This window comes from Salmo salar, chromosome ssa09, assembly GCF_905237065.1.
Source record: "Salmo salar chromosome ssa09, Ssal_v3.1, whole genome shotgun sequence".
Taxonomy (NCBI): Eukaryota; Metazoa; Chordata; class Actinopteri; order Salmoniformes; family Salmonidae; genus Salmo; species Salmo salar.
The window spans coordinates 113,336,594-113,356,636 of NC_059450.1; the positions used below are offsets into that span (position 1 = coordinate 113,336,594).

Sequence of the window (20,043 nt, forward strand, 5' to 3'; positions counted from 1 at the left end):
GTGCTTTCAAAGGTTATATAATTTGAAAGGTAATTTCATGAACTTTCTGAACCACTTGTCAAAAATATTTTTTCAGAGTTTTTCCTTTTTAAAGCCATTTATACAGGTCAGTCTATGTACTCTAGAGGTCAAAGTTCTGTTGACCTGAACATTACAAAAATGTTTGCTGGATAGCTGTGAATCTGCTTTCCAATGCCTTCAGAAAGTATTAATACCCCTTGACTTATTCTATATGTTGTGTTATAGCCTGAATTCAAAATGGATTGAATAAATGTGTTTTCTCACCCATCTACACACAATACCCCACAATGACAAAGTGAAAACATGTTTGTAGAATTTTTTGCAAATTTATTGAACATGAAATGCATACATTTCTCACTTATATAAGTATTCACACCCCTGAGTCAATACTTTTTAGAAGTACCTTTTGGCAGCGATTTACAGCTGTGAGTCTTACCGGGTAAGTCTATAAGAGCTTTCCACACCTGGATTGTACAACATTTGCCCCTTTACTATTTTGAAAATTCTTTGAGCTCTGTCAAATTGGTTGTTGATCATTGCTAGACAACCGTTTTCAGGTCTTGCCATAGCTTTTCAAGTAGATTTAAGTCAAAACATTGACTCGGACAGTCAGGAACATTCACTGTCTTCTTGGTAAGCATCTCCAGTGTAGATTTGGCCTTTGTTTTAGCTTATTGTCCTGCTGAAAGGTGAATTGGATTTGGCCCAAACATTTTGCATTCAGGACAAAAAGTTAATTGCTTGGCCACATTTGTTGCAGTAGTATTTTAGTGCCTCGTTGCTAACAGGATGCATGTTTTGGAATATTTTTTTATGTACAGGCTTCCTTTTCGCTCTGTCAATTAGGTTAGTATTGTGGAGTAACAACAATGTTAATCTGTCCTCAGTTTTCTCCTATCACAGCCATTAAACTCAGTTTTAAAGTCACCATTGGCCTCATGGTGAAATCCCTGAGTGGTTTCCTTCCTCTCTGATAATGGAGTTAGGAAGGACGCCTTTATCTTCGTAGTGACAGGATAAAAATAGCAGACATTGAATATCCCTTTTGAGCATGGTGAAGTTTTTAATTACACTTTGTATGGTTGATACACCATCCAAAGTGTAATTAATAACTTCCCCACGCTCAAAGGGATATTCAATGTCTGCTATTTTTATTTTGACACATCTACCAATAGGTGCCCTTCTTTGTGAGGCATTGGAAAACCTCTCTGGTCTTTGTGGTTGTATCTGTTTGAAATGCACTGCTTGACTGAGGCACCTTACATTATACTTTTGTGTGGGGTCCAGGGATGAGGTAGTCATTCAAAAATCATGTTAAACACTATTGCACACAGTGAGTCCATGCAACTTATTAGGCGACTTGTTAAGCACATTTTTACTCCTGGACTTATTTAGGCTTGCCATAACAAAGGGGTTGAATACTTACTGACTCAAGACATTTCAGCTTTTCATTTTTAAAAACATAATTCCACTTTGAATGTGTGTAGGCCAGTAACCAAAAATCTAAATGTAATCCATTTCAAATTCAGCCTGGAACGCAAGAAAATGTGGATAAGTCAAGGGGTGTGAATACTTCCTAAAGGGTATAAGTGAGCAATAACTTATTGTATACTGACATTGATTGTCATGAGGTAAAATCCCTAGGGGAAAATTAATGGTATAGAGGGTTGAAAGAGTAACACACAGAAAACTACCAATGCTGCACTGCCATCACACATTGTCCAACTCTAGGGACATGCTGTAGACCTTCAACAAATCACTGCGACAACATCGTACCAAGTGAGCCCGACGGACTCACATTTGGGGGTCTGTCTCATGGACTATATGTAGGAATTAGGGTACCATGTACACCAAATAACCAAAAGTATGTGAACAGCTGCTCGAACATCTCATTACAAAATCATGGGCATTAATATGAAGTTGGTCCCCCCTTAGCTGCTATAACAGCCTTCACTCTTGTGGGAAGGCTTTCCACTAGATGTTGGCACATTGCAGCGGGGATTTGCTTCCATTCAGCCACGAGCGTTAGTGAGGTCCAGCACTGATGTTGGGCGATTAGGCCTGGCTCGCAGTCGACGTTCCAATACATCCCAATGGTGTTCGAGGGGATTGAGGTCAGGGCTCTGTGCAGGCCAGTCAAGTTCTCCCACACCGATCTCGATAAACCATTTCTGTATGGACTTTGCTTTGTGCATGGAGGCATTGTCGTGCTGAAACAGGAAAGGGCTTTCCCCAAAGTTGGAAGCTCAGAATTGTCTAGAATGTCATTATATTCTGTAGCATTAAGATTTCCCTTCACTCGAAGGGGCCTAGCCCGAACCATGAAAAACATCCCCAGACCATTATTCCTCCAAACTTTATAGTTGGCACTATAGTAGTTTTCTCCTGGTGTCTGCCAAAACCAGATTTGTCCGTCGGACTGCCAGATGGTGAAGCGTGATTCATTACTCCAGAGTCCAATGACGGCTAGCTTTAATCCACACCAGCAGACGCTTGTCATTGCGCATGGTGATCTTAGCTTGTGTGTGGCTGCTCACCATGGAAAACCATTTCATGACGCTCCCGACGAACAGTTCTTGTGCTGACGTTGTTTGGAATTCTGTAGTGAGTGTTGCAACTAAGGACCAACTATTTTTACGCGCTTCAGCACTCGGCGGTCCCGTTCTGTGAGCTTGTGTAGCCTACGACGTCACGGCTAAACCGTTGTTGCTCTTAGGCATTTCCACTTCACAATAACAGCACTTGCAGTTTAACTGGGCAGCTCTAGCAGGGCTCTTTCAGTGTGTCTGGCATCACTCAGACATTCAGTGCATGTTCTGTTCTTAAACCAAGGGTTGAAACGTCATATAAACACACTTAAATACATACACTGTGGAGTGCTTTTTTTGCCGGTAAATATTGACTTAATATCCAGCATTTTCTCAGACATTGGATGTGTAGGTTCTACACATTCGCTCTCGCTCTCTCTCGCTCTCTCTCGCTCCACCCTGATATCACCCCTACGTGTGACCAAAACTATAATTGCAGCTTATTTGTCTCACACACACTGGCTGAGATGAGCAACAGAAGTTGGGAATCTACCTGACACACTATCACTCTAAATTTACTGGGCCTCACTACCAACAATGCCACGGTTGTGTGAACGAGCACATTAGCCCTCTCTTAAATCTGCCTTTTATCTGTGTTATAAATGTATTGTGTTTCACAACTCACTTAGCCCTCAGGCTGTCTTATATCTAGACTTTTTCTCTTCAAATAAAGGGAATTTATGAATACGCCCAAACAGTAAGCAACTCGTGGAATGAATTGATTTGTTTCTCCCACACACCCACATGTTTGTAAAGAGCAGCGAGTACAGCGGTTGGCCTTTATGAGCCAACTCTCATTGGGCTATATCTCTGACCTGTTTGGCAACTGCCTATTCCTTTTTATCTTTTCACAGACATTGCATATTTCCCAGTAACGTTGGGCAAGTAGTTGGAAACTTGAACAAGCACTTGGAATCCGTTGCAGCCCAATTACCATCGCGCCATTGTTTCCGACTTTTTATTATTATCATCTGGGTGGCTTACACATTATCTCCAGTTGCTCATGTGTGGGAATTCTGGGGAAATTTCTCTCAGCATTTCCTTGTAAATATGAAGTGGGGTCCAGTTTTGCAATGCATCTGAAGTTGACTCATTTTACTGCCTCGCCTTCGGGATCCTACCTGAGGCCATCCCAATTGTCACTTGCACAAACTTGTCAGCCTTTTATTTTTTATGGGCAAGCAGGGTCACAACATTTCTTGGAAAAGGTGGTTTTAGGAATGGATACCATACTGGTTAGAACTCTAAGACCACGGGTGCCATCCAGTGAATGCACTCGCTGCAGTTGTGTAAGGTCCCACTACAGCACTGAGTCATGTGGGAAGGATGTGAACTCCATCTCCCACCATGTATTGATCCCTGTGTGGGAGATCTGCTTCACAGATAACAAATGGGTAGTTGCGCAATACAGGGACGTGAGCAATACACAGGAACTGCAGGGCATTTCCTCAGAATATCTTTTGGAGTTTAGCAGACCGTCAGCATGAACACTAAAGACTGAGGTGTGGAGAAGCAGAATGGTGTCTAGTTTGTCTTTCTCTTAAGACAAGCGGCTTAAGGATGGTAGCCTTGTTGTTTTGGTGTGACATCATTTAGGCAGCATTTTTTTTTTTTCACTCTAGGCCAAGTTTGCGGTTTTGGCGATAGCCTGCTGTTTTCAGATAGCCTGTTCCCATATCTGTTCGTGCTGTAGTCAACGCACTCCAGTGATTGTTGGCTACACAGAGCTAGCACCAGGTTAGTTTGAAGAGCCTTTTTCCCCATACTCATTGTCCTCTCCTCTGGGCTGCTCTCACTGAGGACTGCCTCCTGGCCTCTCGTCCACTAGCTGATGTCTTTATACTGCTCCGAGTCGCCAGGCAGATTGTTGGGCTTTAAACACGGCTAATAATAAGGTCTCTTGTCGTTCCCACAATCGGAGCCAGGCAGGAGAGGAACAGGAGAGACACAGTAACACTGAATACCTTTTTGAACTTTTCACAATCAAATTATGCACAACCTTTTTTTTTTTTTTTTTTTACGACAATTTTATTAATTAAAGAAAAAAGACAATGGATATGGTTTCTGCTTGGTTTGACCCATCTGTACTCCTTTTGTGGAAATTTTGGACTGCAGCTCAACAAGGAAAACAAGCCACCTTGTAAAATCTCAAATATGCCAAATTTTCAGTGTAAATTAAAAAAATATAAAAGGGGCCTGAACTTATCAAGTAATAGATAATGGGAAAATGGCCATTCCTACAAAATGTTGATAAACCTATTTTGATGGTGTAATTCTTCAACTTTCATGTGTCTTCCTTTTCAAGGGATAACCAACTCTATCCCAAATTAAAGTTCTCTGTTTATATTCCAGATCTTGTTGAGCCACCTTGTCCTGTGAGGTTACCTTGGTTTGTCACTGTTGTGGCCTTCCAAACATGATCCCCTCGTGATTGAGCTACAAAACTTTCACGGTCCAATCACTCGCTATTGCTCATTAACATCCACTAAACAACAGCAAATTTAAAGTAACTAAAAATGTTTCAAATTTGACGTAAAAGCAGAAGGACACTACAAAAATATACATTTCTATGACCCCATGGAAATGATCGGATAATATTTACTCAATGCCTGAGCATTTTGGATTCTAAAGAGGTTGCTCTGGATCTTTGATGTCCGCTGCTTGTTGCAGGATAATACGTCTGTGCGACAAAGGTTGGAGCTGTATGGGACTGAAGCAATAGCTGAAGGTCATCACTTATCAAGCTACTGATGCTGATCTGAATTGCATGTGAATAAACCGGCATGTTTTTCTGCTAGTTTGGAGAAACTGGCCTTTCCAAATACTTTAATTTTGAAAAATACTGTTGTGAATTGCTATTTCATTTGAATTATCTGATGGCCATGTATGGTTAGATTATGAATATACATACCATCTTTACATTTTGTGTGTGTTGTCAATGCCTTTTAGGCGTGTTCTCATTCTCGCCTACATCGCCATTTTAATTAAAGCGTACCTTTTTATTGTCTGTTTAAATACCCACTAGGACGCTTTCCAGCAGTAGTAATCCCTGTGTTTTCATTGTCCCTTCACTCCAGCCAGCATTTGCTAATTCTCCTGATAAAACAGCCAGGTGTAACCAACCCCCAAATCAGACTTCACATTCCTTCTCTTAGTATTCCGTAATTAGTCTCAACTCCAGCATTTCTCAGCCAAGCTCCTTTTCTTCCTCCTCTTTGTTTGTGTTTGTCTTTCTTCTGAGCAGGGGAGGCTTAAATCCTCCTTGTACACCTGTGCCTTTTCACCCAGGTCCCTGAGACACCAATGCAAATATCTTTACCATCACAAAAACAAGTGGTAATCCCTTGTGATGCTTAAAGGGGAACTTGTTTTTTTAATATTATATTTAATTATTCCCTCCAAAAATGAGCCGTGTGCATCTGAGATGGCTTGTTGCTTTTCGAGAAGTTTGTTTGCACTGCATTTGGATGACTGCATTTGGATGACTCGGCTGAGTTCTCTCTTAAAACGACTGCCCTACGTGTGCTTGACGCAGTAAACTTTGGATTTGATTAGTAGCATCTTAACCCAATGCGAGTTGGAAAAGTGTCAATCTTTTGGTGTAATTCTATATATTCTTTGTGATCAACAGTATACCTGCATTTTGGCAGTCTGAGTTGTCGATAAGAAAAAGCCCACCATTTGGCTTTCTCACAGATTTATTTGAAGACTTATTTCATCCTCTACCACTCACTGGGTAAACCACTGATCCCAAATGTCAATCTGTGACTGCTGGGCCTCTCCAAACAGCAGCCTTATCAAACAGACAGGGTCTTAGAGTGGATTGGAAAACAGGAAGCGACAGGAACTCTGGGGATAGCCTTTGGCACAACTTTACTGGCGTCGAAAAGTTCACTGGCTGCCATTAACCCCGCTAGCAGTCATGGTGACCAGTCTGATTTTTCAATGGGTTCGTTCAATGTTACGGGACTAAAAAGGTTAGTTACTACTCTCTTTCACAGCCATGAACAGCATATTCTCTCTCAAGGTGTCGGGGTAGCATGGCTACAGCATAGCTACAGAGAATGATCACTGTAAATAGGACCTTTTTTGAGTGCGTGAAAAGGCTTTTGTGTACCTCCAAATAAGCTTCCCACAAAATGTAACCACCCAAGAAATGGGCCCTAACCCTCTCCTATGTTGTAGATCATACGTTGAGCCTGCAAGTGGAGTTGTATGGGTACACTAGCTTTTGGCTTTTCGCCCCAATGCAGATAGTCAGTTTGGATACAAACCTCCCTCTTTGGCGTACTTAGCTGGTGTAGCCTATTTATCAGTGCACAGACATTTTAAAATGTTTGATAACAAATGGGGTAGGACTCCTAGTAAATGAGGTGGTCAATTTTTTTATGAATGTCAAATGAGAGCCATGTCTCTTAATTTTGGATATCAATGCAACACACACATTTTGTCAAGGATTTTTCTGAATGTTGGGTGAAAAACTAGATATAATTATGTGGTCATATTCTGCTTTTAGCAGATGGGGTTTTTATCAGAACTATATCAAACAGTCGTTGTAAATTTTGCGCTTGGAGCATGTAATTTCATAAGGCATAAATTATATATTTCAATGGGTATAAATCATTATCATTTTTTTTATTTAACCTTTATTGAACTGGGCAAGTCGGTTAAGAACAAATTCTTAACCGACTTAGAATGGCCTTAAGAGCTCAGTGACTTTCAATGTGGCACCGCCATAGGATGCCACCTTTCCAACAAGTCAGTTTGTCAAATTTATGCCCTGCCAGAGCTGCCCCGGTCAACTGTAAGTGCTGTTATTGTGAAGTGGAAACGTCTAGGAGCAACAACGGCTCATCCACGAAGTGGTTGGACACACAAGCTCATAGAATGGGACCGCTGAGTGCTGAAGCATGTAGGGCATAAAAATTGTCTGTCCTCAGTTGCAACACACACTACCAAGTTCTAAACTGCCTCTGGAAGCAATGTCTGCACAAGAACTCTTCGTCGGAGCTTCATGAAATGGGTTTCCATGCCCGAGCAGCCGCACACTAGCCTAAGATCACCATGCGCAATGCTAAGTGTCGGCTGGAGTGGTAAAGCCCGCCGCCATTGGAGTCTGGAGAGGTGGATACGTGTTCTCTGGAGTGATGAATCACACTTCACCGTCTGGTGGACGAATCTGGGTTTGGTGGATGCCAAGAGAATGCTACCTGCCCGAATGCATAGTGCCAAGTGTAAAGTTTGGTGGAGGAGGAATAATCTGGGGGGGGGGGCTGTTTTTCATGGTTCAGGCTAGGCCCCTTAGTTCCAGTGAAGGGAAATCATAACGCTGCAGCATACATTGACATTCTAGATGATTCTGTGCTTCCAACTTTGTGGCAACAGTTTGGGGAAGGCCCTTTTCCTGTTTCAGCATGACAATGCCCCTGTGCACAAAGCACAGTCCATACAGAAATGTTTTGTTGAGATCGGTGTGGAAGAACTTGACTGGCCTGCACAGAGCCCTGACCTCAACCCCATCGAACTACTTTGGAATGAATTCGAAATCCAAACTGTGAGCCATGCCGAATCTCCCAACATCAGTGCCCGACCTCACTAATGCTCTGGCTGAATGGAAGCAAGCCCCGCAGCAATTTTCCAACTTCTAGTGGAAAGCCTTCCCAGAAGAGTGAAGGCTGTTATAGCAGCTAAGGGGGGACCAACTTCATATTAATGCCCATGATTTTGTAATGAGATGTTCGACGAGCAGCTGTTCACATACTTTTTGTCATGTAGTGTAGCAATCACGGATTGCCCCTTTTTTATATTTTTTTACACAGGAACCCAGTTACTGGTTTTATTACATCAGTAATACTCTGTCACCATCTGCTGCTAAAGACATTTGCTTTTCCCATAAAGAAATTTGCATAATGCACAGATTTTTTTTTTTTTTAACAATACCAACCCACTTGGCAGGTTTTTAAGTAGGATCTATCTTTTGATTGCTTAGGCTTGAATATTCCCTTGCATGGTTCCTTGCTCTTGACACGGCTTATTTACAGTCTGTCATTATTTGAGCAGGTGTACTACTTTTATTTTATTTATTTTAAAAAAAAATGTTGTGACATTTTCTGACACGGCCCATCATTGGTTGCACATTTGATCTCACTTTTATCCTGGAACCTAATGTCTTTCTTTTCCTCGATCACACAGTGGTGTTGTGGTACTTAGGACTGGGAGGGTGCCAACCTAGTGTGACTTGGCACAGAGCTTCTGTTGCAGCCAGAAGTTAGGCCTACTTCAAACAAACAAAATGCATGATCCTGCTCGTGCTGTTGTATTTATAGAATAGAGGGTGTCATCTTATTTATTTCAATAATTTATACCTAGTGAAAGTACCCCAAAAATCCCACACGTCAAATCTTTTTTTAGCTCTTATTTTAAAACAGATTTTTTTTTAAACATATTTTTTTTTTAATACAAAACAAACCACTTCTCAGTTTTTGCCTTTTTGAAATTCACATAGGTCTCCAACATAGTTTAGAGCAGGACGTTAAATGTAATATATAGATGTCACTCAGTCTTAACACCTGGCATGACGACATGAAGCCTTGGCTGCATCACCATGTCCTCCTGTTGTACTACCCCATCTGCTGCTCTCTGCCTGGACTTCTCCCCTCTGACGGTGGCTGAGGTCGGGGGTGGTTTTAGAGGAAAGGAGCAGTGCTATTAGAGCTTTCCTGAAATTACCCTGAGTGTGCCTGGAGCAGTCCCAACCCCCTCTCCCTATCTGATAGGAATGCCACACACACACAGCTCTCATCTTCCCACCCAGTGCCGCTGCGCCATTTGTCTACTGACTGGGAGGTCCTGTACTACCACTATATCAAATATATAGCTACCTCCCATTCTGTGTTTCTTAACTTCTCGTTCCCTTATGCCATGATTCCTTCATGTCTGGCTCCGGTTATACTTCAATGATGTGCTTTGCTATTCCAACACACAGATCATTTAAGCAACGACAACATCACTGACTTATAATAACTGGAGGAATGTCCGAGTCATTATCAGCTGCTTGTTTGTCTCAGGTTGAGCTAGGTAATATATGCCATATAGCAGAGCCTTTTATGCAAAGCAACTAACAGTCGTGTGTACATACACTTTCGTATGGGTGGCTCCAGCGGGACTCGAACCCATGATCCTGGCGTTACATGCAACATGTTCTACTAACAACCAGATTTCCCATACAAGGCGGTGAATGAATTACAAGTATCTCTGGAGACCAAATAGATGTTGCTCTAAAGTACAGTTTCCCAAACAGGAGAGTGAGACGAAAGAGCTTGAGGGCAAACAAAACGGGGGTTGGAGGGGGCTATAGATCTAGCTTGTTTATGAGTTCCTCCTTATTCTCCGGGAGTAAAAGCATTAAAGTTGGTTCTCCTCTGCGGGCTGTCTGCTTGGGATGTGTGTGTGTGAAAAGCTGAAGAGGAGGAGTGTGTGTTGTGGGGGGTGTGTGTATGTGGGAGAGGGAGAAAGAGCCAAAAGGATGTCAGGGAAGGGAGAGCTGATGAATGGGGGAGACAGGTCTGTGGCTTTGCTGTCCTCGGCTAGAGCTGCTCTTTATGGCCTTGGGGCCCAGCCAGATCTCTTGTTCGGTTGCGCAACAGTGTCATGCTAAAACCTTCCAACATCTTTCTGTTTTGTCAACATGAAAAGTGTAACTAAATGATTCCTCTTTTGGAGTTATGGGTGTTGATTTAGTTTAACTCTTTGGGCACCGATTTGACTGTGCAAATAAGCAGTTCTAGTGAAAGGAGACTGTAAATGTTCGAATTTATTTCCAAATCTCTCATTCTAATCAAATCAAATTTATTTATATAGCCCTTCTTACATCAGCTGATATCTCAAAGTGATGTACAGAAACCCAGCCTAAAACCCCAAACGGCAAGCAATGCAGGTGTAGAAGCACGGTGGCTAGGAAAAACTCCCTAGAAAGGCCAAAACCTAGGAAGAAACCTAGAGAGGAACCAGGCTATGAGGAGTGGCCAGTCCTCTTCTGGCTGTGCCGGGTGGAGATTATAACAGAACATGGCCAAGATGTTCAAATGTTCATAAATGACCAGCATGGTCAAATAATAGTAATCACAGTGAACAGGTCAGGGTTCCATAGCTGCAGGAAGAACAGTTGAAACTGGAGCAGCAGCACGGCCAGGTGGACTGGGGACAACAAGGAGTCATCATGTCAGGTAGTCCTGAGGCATGGTCCTAGGGCTCAGGTCCTGAGAGAGAGAGAGAGAGAGATAAATAAATAAATAAATACTTAAATTCACACAGGACACCGGATAAGACAGGAGAAATACTCCAGATATAACAGACTGACCCTAGCCCCCCGACACAAACTACTGCAGCATAAATACTGGAGGCTGAGACAGGAGGGGTCAGGAGACATGATACCCCCGGACTGGGCCAACCAGGCAGGATATAACCCCACCCACTTTGCCAAAGCACAGTCCCCACACCACAAGTGGGATATCTTCAACCACCAACTTACCATCCTGAGACACCAACCCAAACTGGAAGACCACGTCAGTGACTCAACCCACTCAAGTGACGCACCCCTCCCAGGGACGGCATGGAAGAACACCAGTAAGCCAGTGACTCAGCCCCTGTAATAGGGTTAGAGGCAGAGAATCCCAGTGGAGAGAGGGGAACCGGCCAGGCAGAGACAGCAAGGGCGGTTCGTTGCTCCAGCCTTTCCGTTCACCTTCACACCCCTGGGCCAGACTACACTTAATCATAGGACCTACTGAAGAGATGAGTCTTCAGTAAAGACTTAAAGGTTGAGACTAAGTCTGAGTCTCTCACATGGGTAGGCAGACTATTCAATAAAAATGGAGCTCTATAGGAGAAAGCCCTGCCTCCAGCTGTTTGCTTAGAAATTCTAGGGACAATTAGGTGGCCCGCGTCTTGTGACCGTAGCGTACGTGTAGGTATGTACGGCAGGACCAAATCGGAAAGATGGGTAGGAGCAAGCCCATGTAATGCTTTGTAGGTTAGCAGTAAAACCTTGAAATCAGCCCTTGGCTTAACAGGAAGCCAGTGTAGGGAGGCTAGCACTGGAGTAATATGATCAAATTTTTTGGTTCTAGTCAGGATTCTAGCAGCCGTATTTAGCACTAACTGAAGTTTATTTAGTGCTTTATCCGGGTAGCCGGAAAGTAGAGCATTGCAGTAGTCCAACCTAGACGTAACAAAAGCATGGATACATTTTTCTGCATCATTTTTGGACAAAGTTTCTGATTTTTTGCAACGTTACATAGATGGAAAAAAGCTGTCCTTGAAACAGTCTTGATATGTTCTTCAAAAGAGAGATCAGGGTCCAGAGTAACGCAGAGGTCCTTCACAGTTTTATTTGAAACGACTGTACAACCATCCAGATTAATTGTCAGATTCAACAGAAGATCTCTTTGTTTCTTGGGACCTAGAACAAGCATCTCTGTCTGAGTTTAAAAGTAGAAAGTTTGCAGCCATCCACTTCCTTATGTCTGAAAAACAGGCTTCTAGTGAGGGCAATTTTGGGGCTTCACCATATTTCATTGAAATGTACAGCTGTGTGTCATCCGCATAGCAGTGAAATTTAACATTATGTTTTTGAATGACATCCCCAAGAGGTAAAATATATAGTGAAAACAATAGTGGTCTTAAAACGGAACCTTGAGGAACACCGACATGTACAGTTGATTTGTCAGAGGACAAACCATTCACAGAGACAAACTGATATCTTTCCGACAGATAAGATCTAAACCAGGCCAGAACTTGTCCATGTAGACCAATTTGGGTTTCCAATCTCTCCAAAAGAATGTGGTGATCGATGGTATCAAAAGCAGCACTAAGATCTAGGAGCACGAGGACCGATGCAGAGCCTCGGTCTGACGTCATTAACCTCTTACATCTAGACGTTCCGCTAGCGGAACACCTGCTCCAATATCCAATGATAGGCGTGGCGCGAATTACAAATTCCTCAAAAATACAAAAACTTCAATTTTTCAAACATATGACTATTTTACAGCATTTTAAAGACAAGACTCTCCTTTATCTAACCACACTGTCCGATTTCAAAAAGGCTTTACAGCGAAAGCAAAACATTAGATTATGTCAGCAGAGTACCAAGCCAGAAATAATCAGACACCCATTTTTCAAGCTAGCATATAATGTCACAAAAAACAAAACCACAGCTAAATGCAGCACTAACCTTTGATGATCTTCATCAGATGACAACCCTAGGACATTATGTTATACAATGCATGCATGTTTTGTTCAATCAAGTTCATATATCAAAAAACAGCTTTTTACATTAGCATGTGACGTTCAGAACTAGCATACCCCCCGCAAACATCCCCAGAATTTACTAAATTACTCACGATAAACGTTCACAAAAAACATAACAATTATTTTAAGAATTATAGATACAGAACTCCTCTATGCACTCGATATGTCCGATTTTAAAATAGCTTTTCGGTGAAAGCACATTTTGCAATATTCTCAGTAGATCGGCTAGCCATTTAGACACCGACCAAGTTTAGCCCTGATCAAACTCCGATTTACTATTACAAAAGTTTCATTACCTTTGTTGTCTTCGTCAGAATGCACTCCCAGGACTGCTACTTCAATAACAAATGTTGGTTTGGTCCAAAATAATCCATCGTTATATCCGAATAGCGGCGTTTTGTTGTGCGTTCCAGACACTATCCGAAATGGTAAATCAGGGTCGTGCGCATGGCGCAATTCGTGACAAAAAAATTCTAAATATTCCATTACCGTACTTCGAAGCATGTCAACCGCTGTTTAAAATCAATTTTTATGCCATTTTTCTCGTAGAAAAGCGATAATATTCCGACCGGGAATCTCCTTTTCGGCAAACAGAGGAAAAAATCACAAAGACGGGGGCGGCCAGGTCACGCGCCTAAGCCCACAGTCCCTTGATCGGCCACTTGAGAAAGGCGATAATGTGTTTCAGCCTGGGGCTGGGATGACGACATTCAGGTTTTTCCCGGGCTCTGAGCGCCTATGGACGACGTAGGAAGTGTCACGTTAGAGCAGAGATCCTTAGTAATTGATAGAGATGGCAAAGAAGTTCCAGAAATGGTCAGACAGGCCACTTCCTGTAAAGGAATCTCTCAGGTTTTGACCTGCCATTTGAGTTCTGTTATACTCACAGACACCATTCAAACAGTTTTAGAAACTTTAGGGTGTTTTCTATCCATATATAATAAGTATATGCATATTCTAGTTACTGGGTAGGATTAGTAACCAGATTAAATCGGGTACGTTTTTTATTCAGCCGTGAAAATACTGCCCCCTAGCCATAAGAGGTTAAAAGGTAATTTACCACCTTCACAAGTGCAGTCTCAGTGCTACGATGGTGTCTAAAACCAGACTGAAGTGTTTCGTATACATTGTTTTTCTTTTTTTTTTATAAAAAAATTCTGGTTCAAGATTTGGCTTTTTCAAGAGGCTTTATTACTGCCACTTTTAGTGAGTTTGGTACACATCCGGTGGATAGAGAGCCGTGTAGATGCAGAATGAAGGATTCAGTTGCTTAATGTGCATTCCAAACTTGTTTCAAGCCTACTATACTGGTCCAAAACAGTATGGCACACCCTAGCAAAACATTTTAAAAATGACAAATTTTAATTCTTATTGGCCAAGTCTAGAAAGTCCCTTGCTGTTTCAACCTTTTCCATTTGGTGCATAATGAACACGACCCAGATCCTATGCAGTTGCAGTCATGCTGCCTCACAATCTGTCTCCTTCCCTCTCTCCGTTTCAGGATGTGAAGATCTTCCGGGCGCTCATCCTTGGGGAGTTGGAGAGGGGCCAGAGTCAGTACCAGGCCCTGTGCTTCATCTCGCGCCTCAACCACAACGAGTTCATCCCCAGCGAGTCCATGGCCCGACTCAGACAGGTATGTGTCACCGACCGGGGTTCTAACTCTGCTGCTTCAAGAATGTTAGTCGCTGAGTTAAAGCCAGGGCATTAGCTCAGGGAGCTAACAGAAATATTCACACGAGAGTGGTTCCAAACCTCCTCCGTTACATATGCACTAGTAGCACAGGGAAATTCGCTTACTGAATGGCCTTGTTTGAATATTACATTTATCCTTTCTTTCTTCCTCTCCTTCGGGTAATCGCTGATCTAACACAACATGATACTTGCTAGCAAGAGCTTCCTTTGTAGTTCCACTATGTTGCTTTCACCTATTCCTGCTCTGTCGGATCAGTGATAACTCCAAAGGAAAGATACAGGGAATAACAAGTAACAAATAAGGCCAGTGAGTGTCCTTGCTCGGAGTGGGGGAAGTGAATGAGCATTATCCCATTTGATAAAGTGACCTTGGTGACATGACTGACTTTGTCCTGCTGTCCATCAGAAAAACCCTCGCGCCATCCGCATGGCGGAGGAAAGGCGGGGCCTCGACCAGCTGACCATGAACGTGGCGCTGAACCTGAGCCGGGCGTGGCAGCTCAGCAGCCACATCTACAACATGTGCAGCGAGGCCCGGGAGGCCATCTACACCCGGGAGAGGGACGTCCAACATTGGCTGGAGAGAGGTCAATAGAATGAATGTGGGCACAGCGTGTCACAGATAATGTCGTCCCAAGGGGAATTAATACAAATGGAAAATGAGAGGCTGGGAGACAAAACTGAAAGGTGATCTGCAGTGGTCTAAAGTACTTAAGTAAAAATACTTTAAGGTACTACTTAAGTAGTTTTTGTTGGGTATCTGTACTTAACAATTTATATTTTTGACAACTTGTACTTCATTCCTGAAGAAAATAATGTACTTTTTACTCCATACATTTTCCCTAAGACCCAAAATTACACGTTACATTTTGAATGCTTAGAAGGACAGGAAAATTGTCCAATTCATGTACTTATCAAGAGAACATCCCTGGTAATCCCTACTGCCTCTGATCTGGCGGACTCACTAAACACAAATGCTTTGTTTGTAAATGATGTTGGAGTGTGCCCCTGGCTATCCGTAAAAATAAATTTAAAAAACAAGAAAATAGTGCCGGCTGGTATGCTTTAATATAAGCAATTTGAAATGATTTATACTTTTGATACTTAAGTATTTTTAAAACCAACTACTTTTACTCAAGTAGTATTTTACTGGGTGACTTTCACTTGAGTAATTTTCTATAAGGTATCTTTACTTTTACTCAAGTATGGCAATTGTGTACTTTTTCCACAACTGGTGATCTGTGTCTTTCACAGTCAATGTTTTGTCCTAGTGGCCTTTCTCAAGACATGATACACATTTGTCCACCATTGTGTGGATGTGGAATAAAATATACATTTCACCTTTCATTTCTGTCCTCCCAGCTTCTCTTTTTCATTTGGAGAGGTCAGCCCCCACCCTCTCTCTCTGAAGTATGATTAGCTGGAATAAAAGCCACCACACTCTGGCCTCTAGGAATGATGTTGCCCACCCTTGGTCTAGACCTTAATCACATACTCGCTCTAATGTAAATTAATCCAATACATTTTAGCTCTATATGTACACTACCAAACTAGCCCAGTTCTACTTCAATAACACTATTAGTCTTTACATTGTCAAACAAAGATTACACTCTCCCTGAAAGTCTGTTTTGCTCCTAAAGCTCTTTTTCTATATGAGTGTATACTTGGCTCAACTTTTAAACAATGACATTTCGTGATAGTTGTATTGCGAGAGCTGTTTTGCTGACTGAAAACTAGACCCAGGGCTATTTATCTTTTATTTATTATGGATACCCATTAGCTGCTGCCAAGGTAGTAGCTACTCTTCCAAAATTAAGGCAGTTTATACAATTTTAAAAACATTACAATATATTCACAGACTGTGTGCCCTCAGGCCCCTACTCCACCACTACTATATATATATATATATATATATATATATATAATATATATATATATATATATATATATATATATATATATATATATATATATACAGTACAAAATGTGTGTGTGCCTATGTTTGTGTTGCTTCACAGTTCCATAAGGTGTTTATTTTTTTACATTTAAAAAAAAATCTAATTTTACTGCTTGAATGAGTTACTTGATGTGGAATAGAGTTCCATGTAGTCATGACTCTATTTAGCACTGTGTGCCTCCCATAGTCTGTTCTGGACTTGGACTGTGAAGAGACCTCTTGTGGCATATGCATGGGTGTCTGAGCTATGCGCCAGTAGTTCAAACACACAGCTCGGTGCATTCAACATGTCAATAACTCTTATAAATGTAAGCAGGGATGAAGTCCATCTCTCCTCCACTTTGAGCCAACTTGCTCAATTTTCACGTTATTTATTACAAGTTTTAGTTGCGGTTTAGTGAATGATTTGTCCCAAATACAATGCTTTTAGTTTTAGAAATATTGAGGACTAACTTATTCCTTTATCTATGCCTAGACACTGTGGACTTAATATAATGTACAGTACTGTAAACAATGTTGCCTGAAGGTCATAGGACAGTGCATGGTGAACCATCTGTGAGTGAATAGAGAATGGCACTCTTGCATGACAAAGTTCCTTATTACTAGCCTGGTCCCATATTGGTTTGTGCCGTCTTGCCAAATCCTATGGTCATTGTCACAGTGGGAGTTGTCAAGACCGCACAAACAGAACTGGGACCAGGCTACCTTATTAGAGCATTGACTCACAAATGTTGCTTGTTGCACCTGTAGGAGTGGAGGGCTCTGTGTTTGAGACCCTGCCCCAGTCGGTGGACGTGGTCCCGGTCCTGCTGTCGTGCCGCTCTACGAGAGACGTGTGGCAACCCTGCTCCTGCAGCTTCAGCCTGCGCCTGGAGTGGTACCCCTGCCTGCTCAAATACTGCCGCAACCACGACACCACAGGCAAAGGCAGCCCCTACAAGTGTGGCATCAAAAGCTGCAGCAAAGGCTACCACTTCACCTACTATGTCCCACACAAACAGCTCTGTCTCTGGGATGAGGAGACTTAGCAGCACACTGGCCGTGTGGTCAGACTCTTTCCCCCCCCAAAAAAAAATAAACCAATGTTTTTCTTTTACTCCCTTATTTAATTTGGATATCACGTTGGAGTTCAGTTCATCCCAAAGCCATTGGGCTGCATCCTGTCGTGAGATGATAGTAATTTGATGCCTTACATGGGGAAGATTGAAATTGAGACCAAAACCTTTTTTTGCGACAGGAGCTTTTTTCTCTCAATAACTCCTTTTGACACATGTCTATAGGGGACATTTCCTATAGTTTGGATAGGATGCCTCCGAAGTGTCCAGGTACCTACTGTGACCTTAAATTACTCTTGCACGTTTGTGCCAATGTTAGGAAAACATCTCAATATGGCACAGCTAATAAAAATGACTACAAGAACCTCCTCTAATAAGGACACGTTTATGTATACGGCTGGACAGTGCTGCAGCTTTTCTACATTTCTTGCCCCGTGGGATGACTGGTGAAGGAATAACGTTCCCATTATGTTGTCACAGGAAACCGTGGGATCAGAACGGTCAGTTAGACAATGACTTATGACATCAATAACACAGCTTTAGCCAGCTCTCTTCCTGGTCGATGGCAACTCGGGTTGCACTCGATAATGTTTCTCTGATGCTGGCATTATTTATTTGATTGCAAGGTGAAATTATACCAGATTCTTATGTCTAAAATTACTTATCTTTAAAGTTTTATCTTCATCACATTTTGTCTTTGATTTGTCAATTACAAGCTTAATTTCCTCCAATTCTGCATCTGTTAGCAATTAGACAGAATTGTAGCAAGACATGATATACACAGTGTACAAAACAGTAGGAACACCTTTCTAATATTGAGTTGCACCCCCTTTTGCCCTCAGAACGGCCTCAATTCTTCGGGGTATTGACTCTACAAGGTATCGAAAGCGTTCCACAGCGATGCTGGCCAATGTTGACCCCACAGTTGTTAAATTGGCTGGATGTCCTTTGGGTGGTGGACCATTCTTGAAACACACAGGAAACTGTTGAGTGTGAAAAACCCAGCAGCGTTGTAGTTCTTTCCCATTCATCCTCAATGCCACATACACAATCCATATCTCTAGGCTTAAATCCTTTGTTAACCTGTCTACTCCCCTGCATCTACACTGATTTGAAGTGGATTTAACAGGTGACAGCAATAAGGGATCATCGCTTTCACCTGGTCAATGTCATGGAAAGAGCAGGTGTTCTGAATGTTTTGTACCCTCAGTGTATATTGTGTGAATTTGTTGCCGTTGTATTTAGATAACAGTATAGAAATTGATGCTCATTTAATGTATGTTGTTGAAGAGCAAGTTACTTCTATCTATTCTATTACAGTAGCTTCAATGTTGTTTATCTTCTGTCAATGGGATTTTCATGAATCCCAATTCACAATGGAAGATCACCTGAGTATTTGTAAATAGTCTGGGGTTGAGAGAGAATGCCACTCACTTGAACATCATTTACAGCTCAATCACTGATGGTCATGATTTTTCTTTTACATAGGTTTCATTTTGACAAAGGTTTAAAAGTTGATTTGCTTATATTTCATTATTCTTAACAAGTTTGTAGCTATACCAAAGTAAAGATTCACAAAGGAAATATTCTCCAAGGAAGGGCTAAAGTTGCAACCTATCAGATTTGATTTCTGTCCAGAGCCAGGCTGTGTTGGATCTAGTGCTTACTCAACTGCCTGGCCACTTTCATTTATCATGCAATACTTCCACCCCCTTTTAATGCAATGCATAGCACATTTTTTTCCTTTCAAACTCCGACACATGGATTATTGAAAAAATAAAATAATATTTAACTATAGTCAGTGGAACCCTTACCACCATTTGTCATTTCATTAACATCACAATTTATTATAAATGTACATGCAGGCCTTGATTTTCACTTTGATTCCATTCCACACGGAACACTTTGTTCAGATAGGACTAAAATGATCAGCAGTCTGTAGGAAAGTCACATTTTATTCCACATATGATCACTTGTCTGCTATCCGATTCCTATACCTCATCACGTCATTTTACATCTTGAGTAGCCTAATGTGTGTTAAATCATATTCAGTAGTAACTGGCACCTAATTGTTTTGTTTAATTCCTGATTATTCTGTCACATGCTGATTCCATGTCTTTGTTCACTTTGTTTGTGTATGACCTCTTCCCAACTGACAAACCAAATGTCCTTTTTTTTTACCTTCAAACTGGCCATTCTATGGTAACCTATGTGCCTTAACGCTTAAATTGATTTTTTTGCTATGTAAAACTACAATAAAGTCTCAAACATATTTTTCTATGAAAGAGTTGTGTACGCTCTTCGCAAAAAACACCACAGAAGAATAATGCAATTTACCATTCAAAAGTATATTTTGCCTTCCATAAAGACAAGTCTTTTGCACTGCACTTTATGGTGGGGGGGGGGTTTAATTCAGCAA

The 20,043-nt window shown here is 41.7% G+C and overlaps 1 protein-coding gene across 1 annotated transcript in view; it reads left to right on the forward strand.

The window, feature by feature from the left end:
• Positions 1-19,896, forward strand: part of LOC106612468 (OAF homolog a (Drosophila)) — a 34,784-nt gene extending 14,888 nt beyond the window's left edge. The window contains exons 2-4 of the mRNA XM_014213626.2: positions 14,419-14,553; positions 15,019-15,199; positions 17,320-19,896. Of these exons, the coding sequence (XP_014069101.1) occupies positions 14,419-14,553; positions 15,019-15,199; positions 17,320-17,597 (594 nt within the window). The 3' untranslated portion in view covers positions 17,598-19,896. The remainder of the gene's footprint in view (positions 1-14,418; positions 14,554-15,018; positions 15,200-17,319) is intronic.
• Positions 19,897-20,043: the final 147 nt, after the last annotated feature.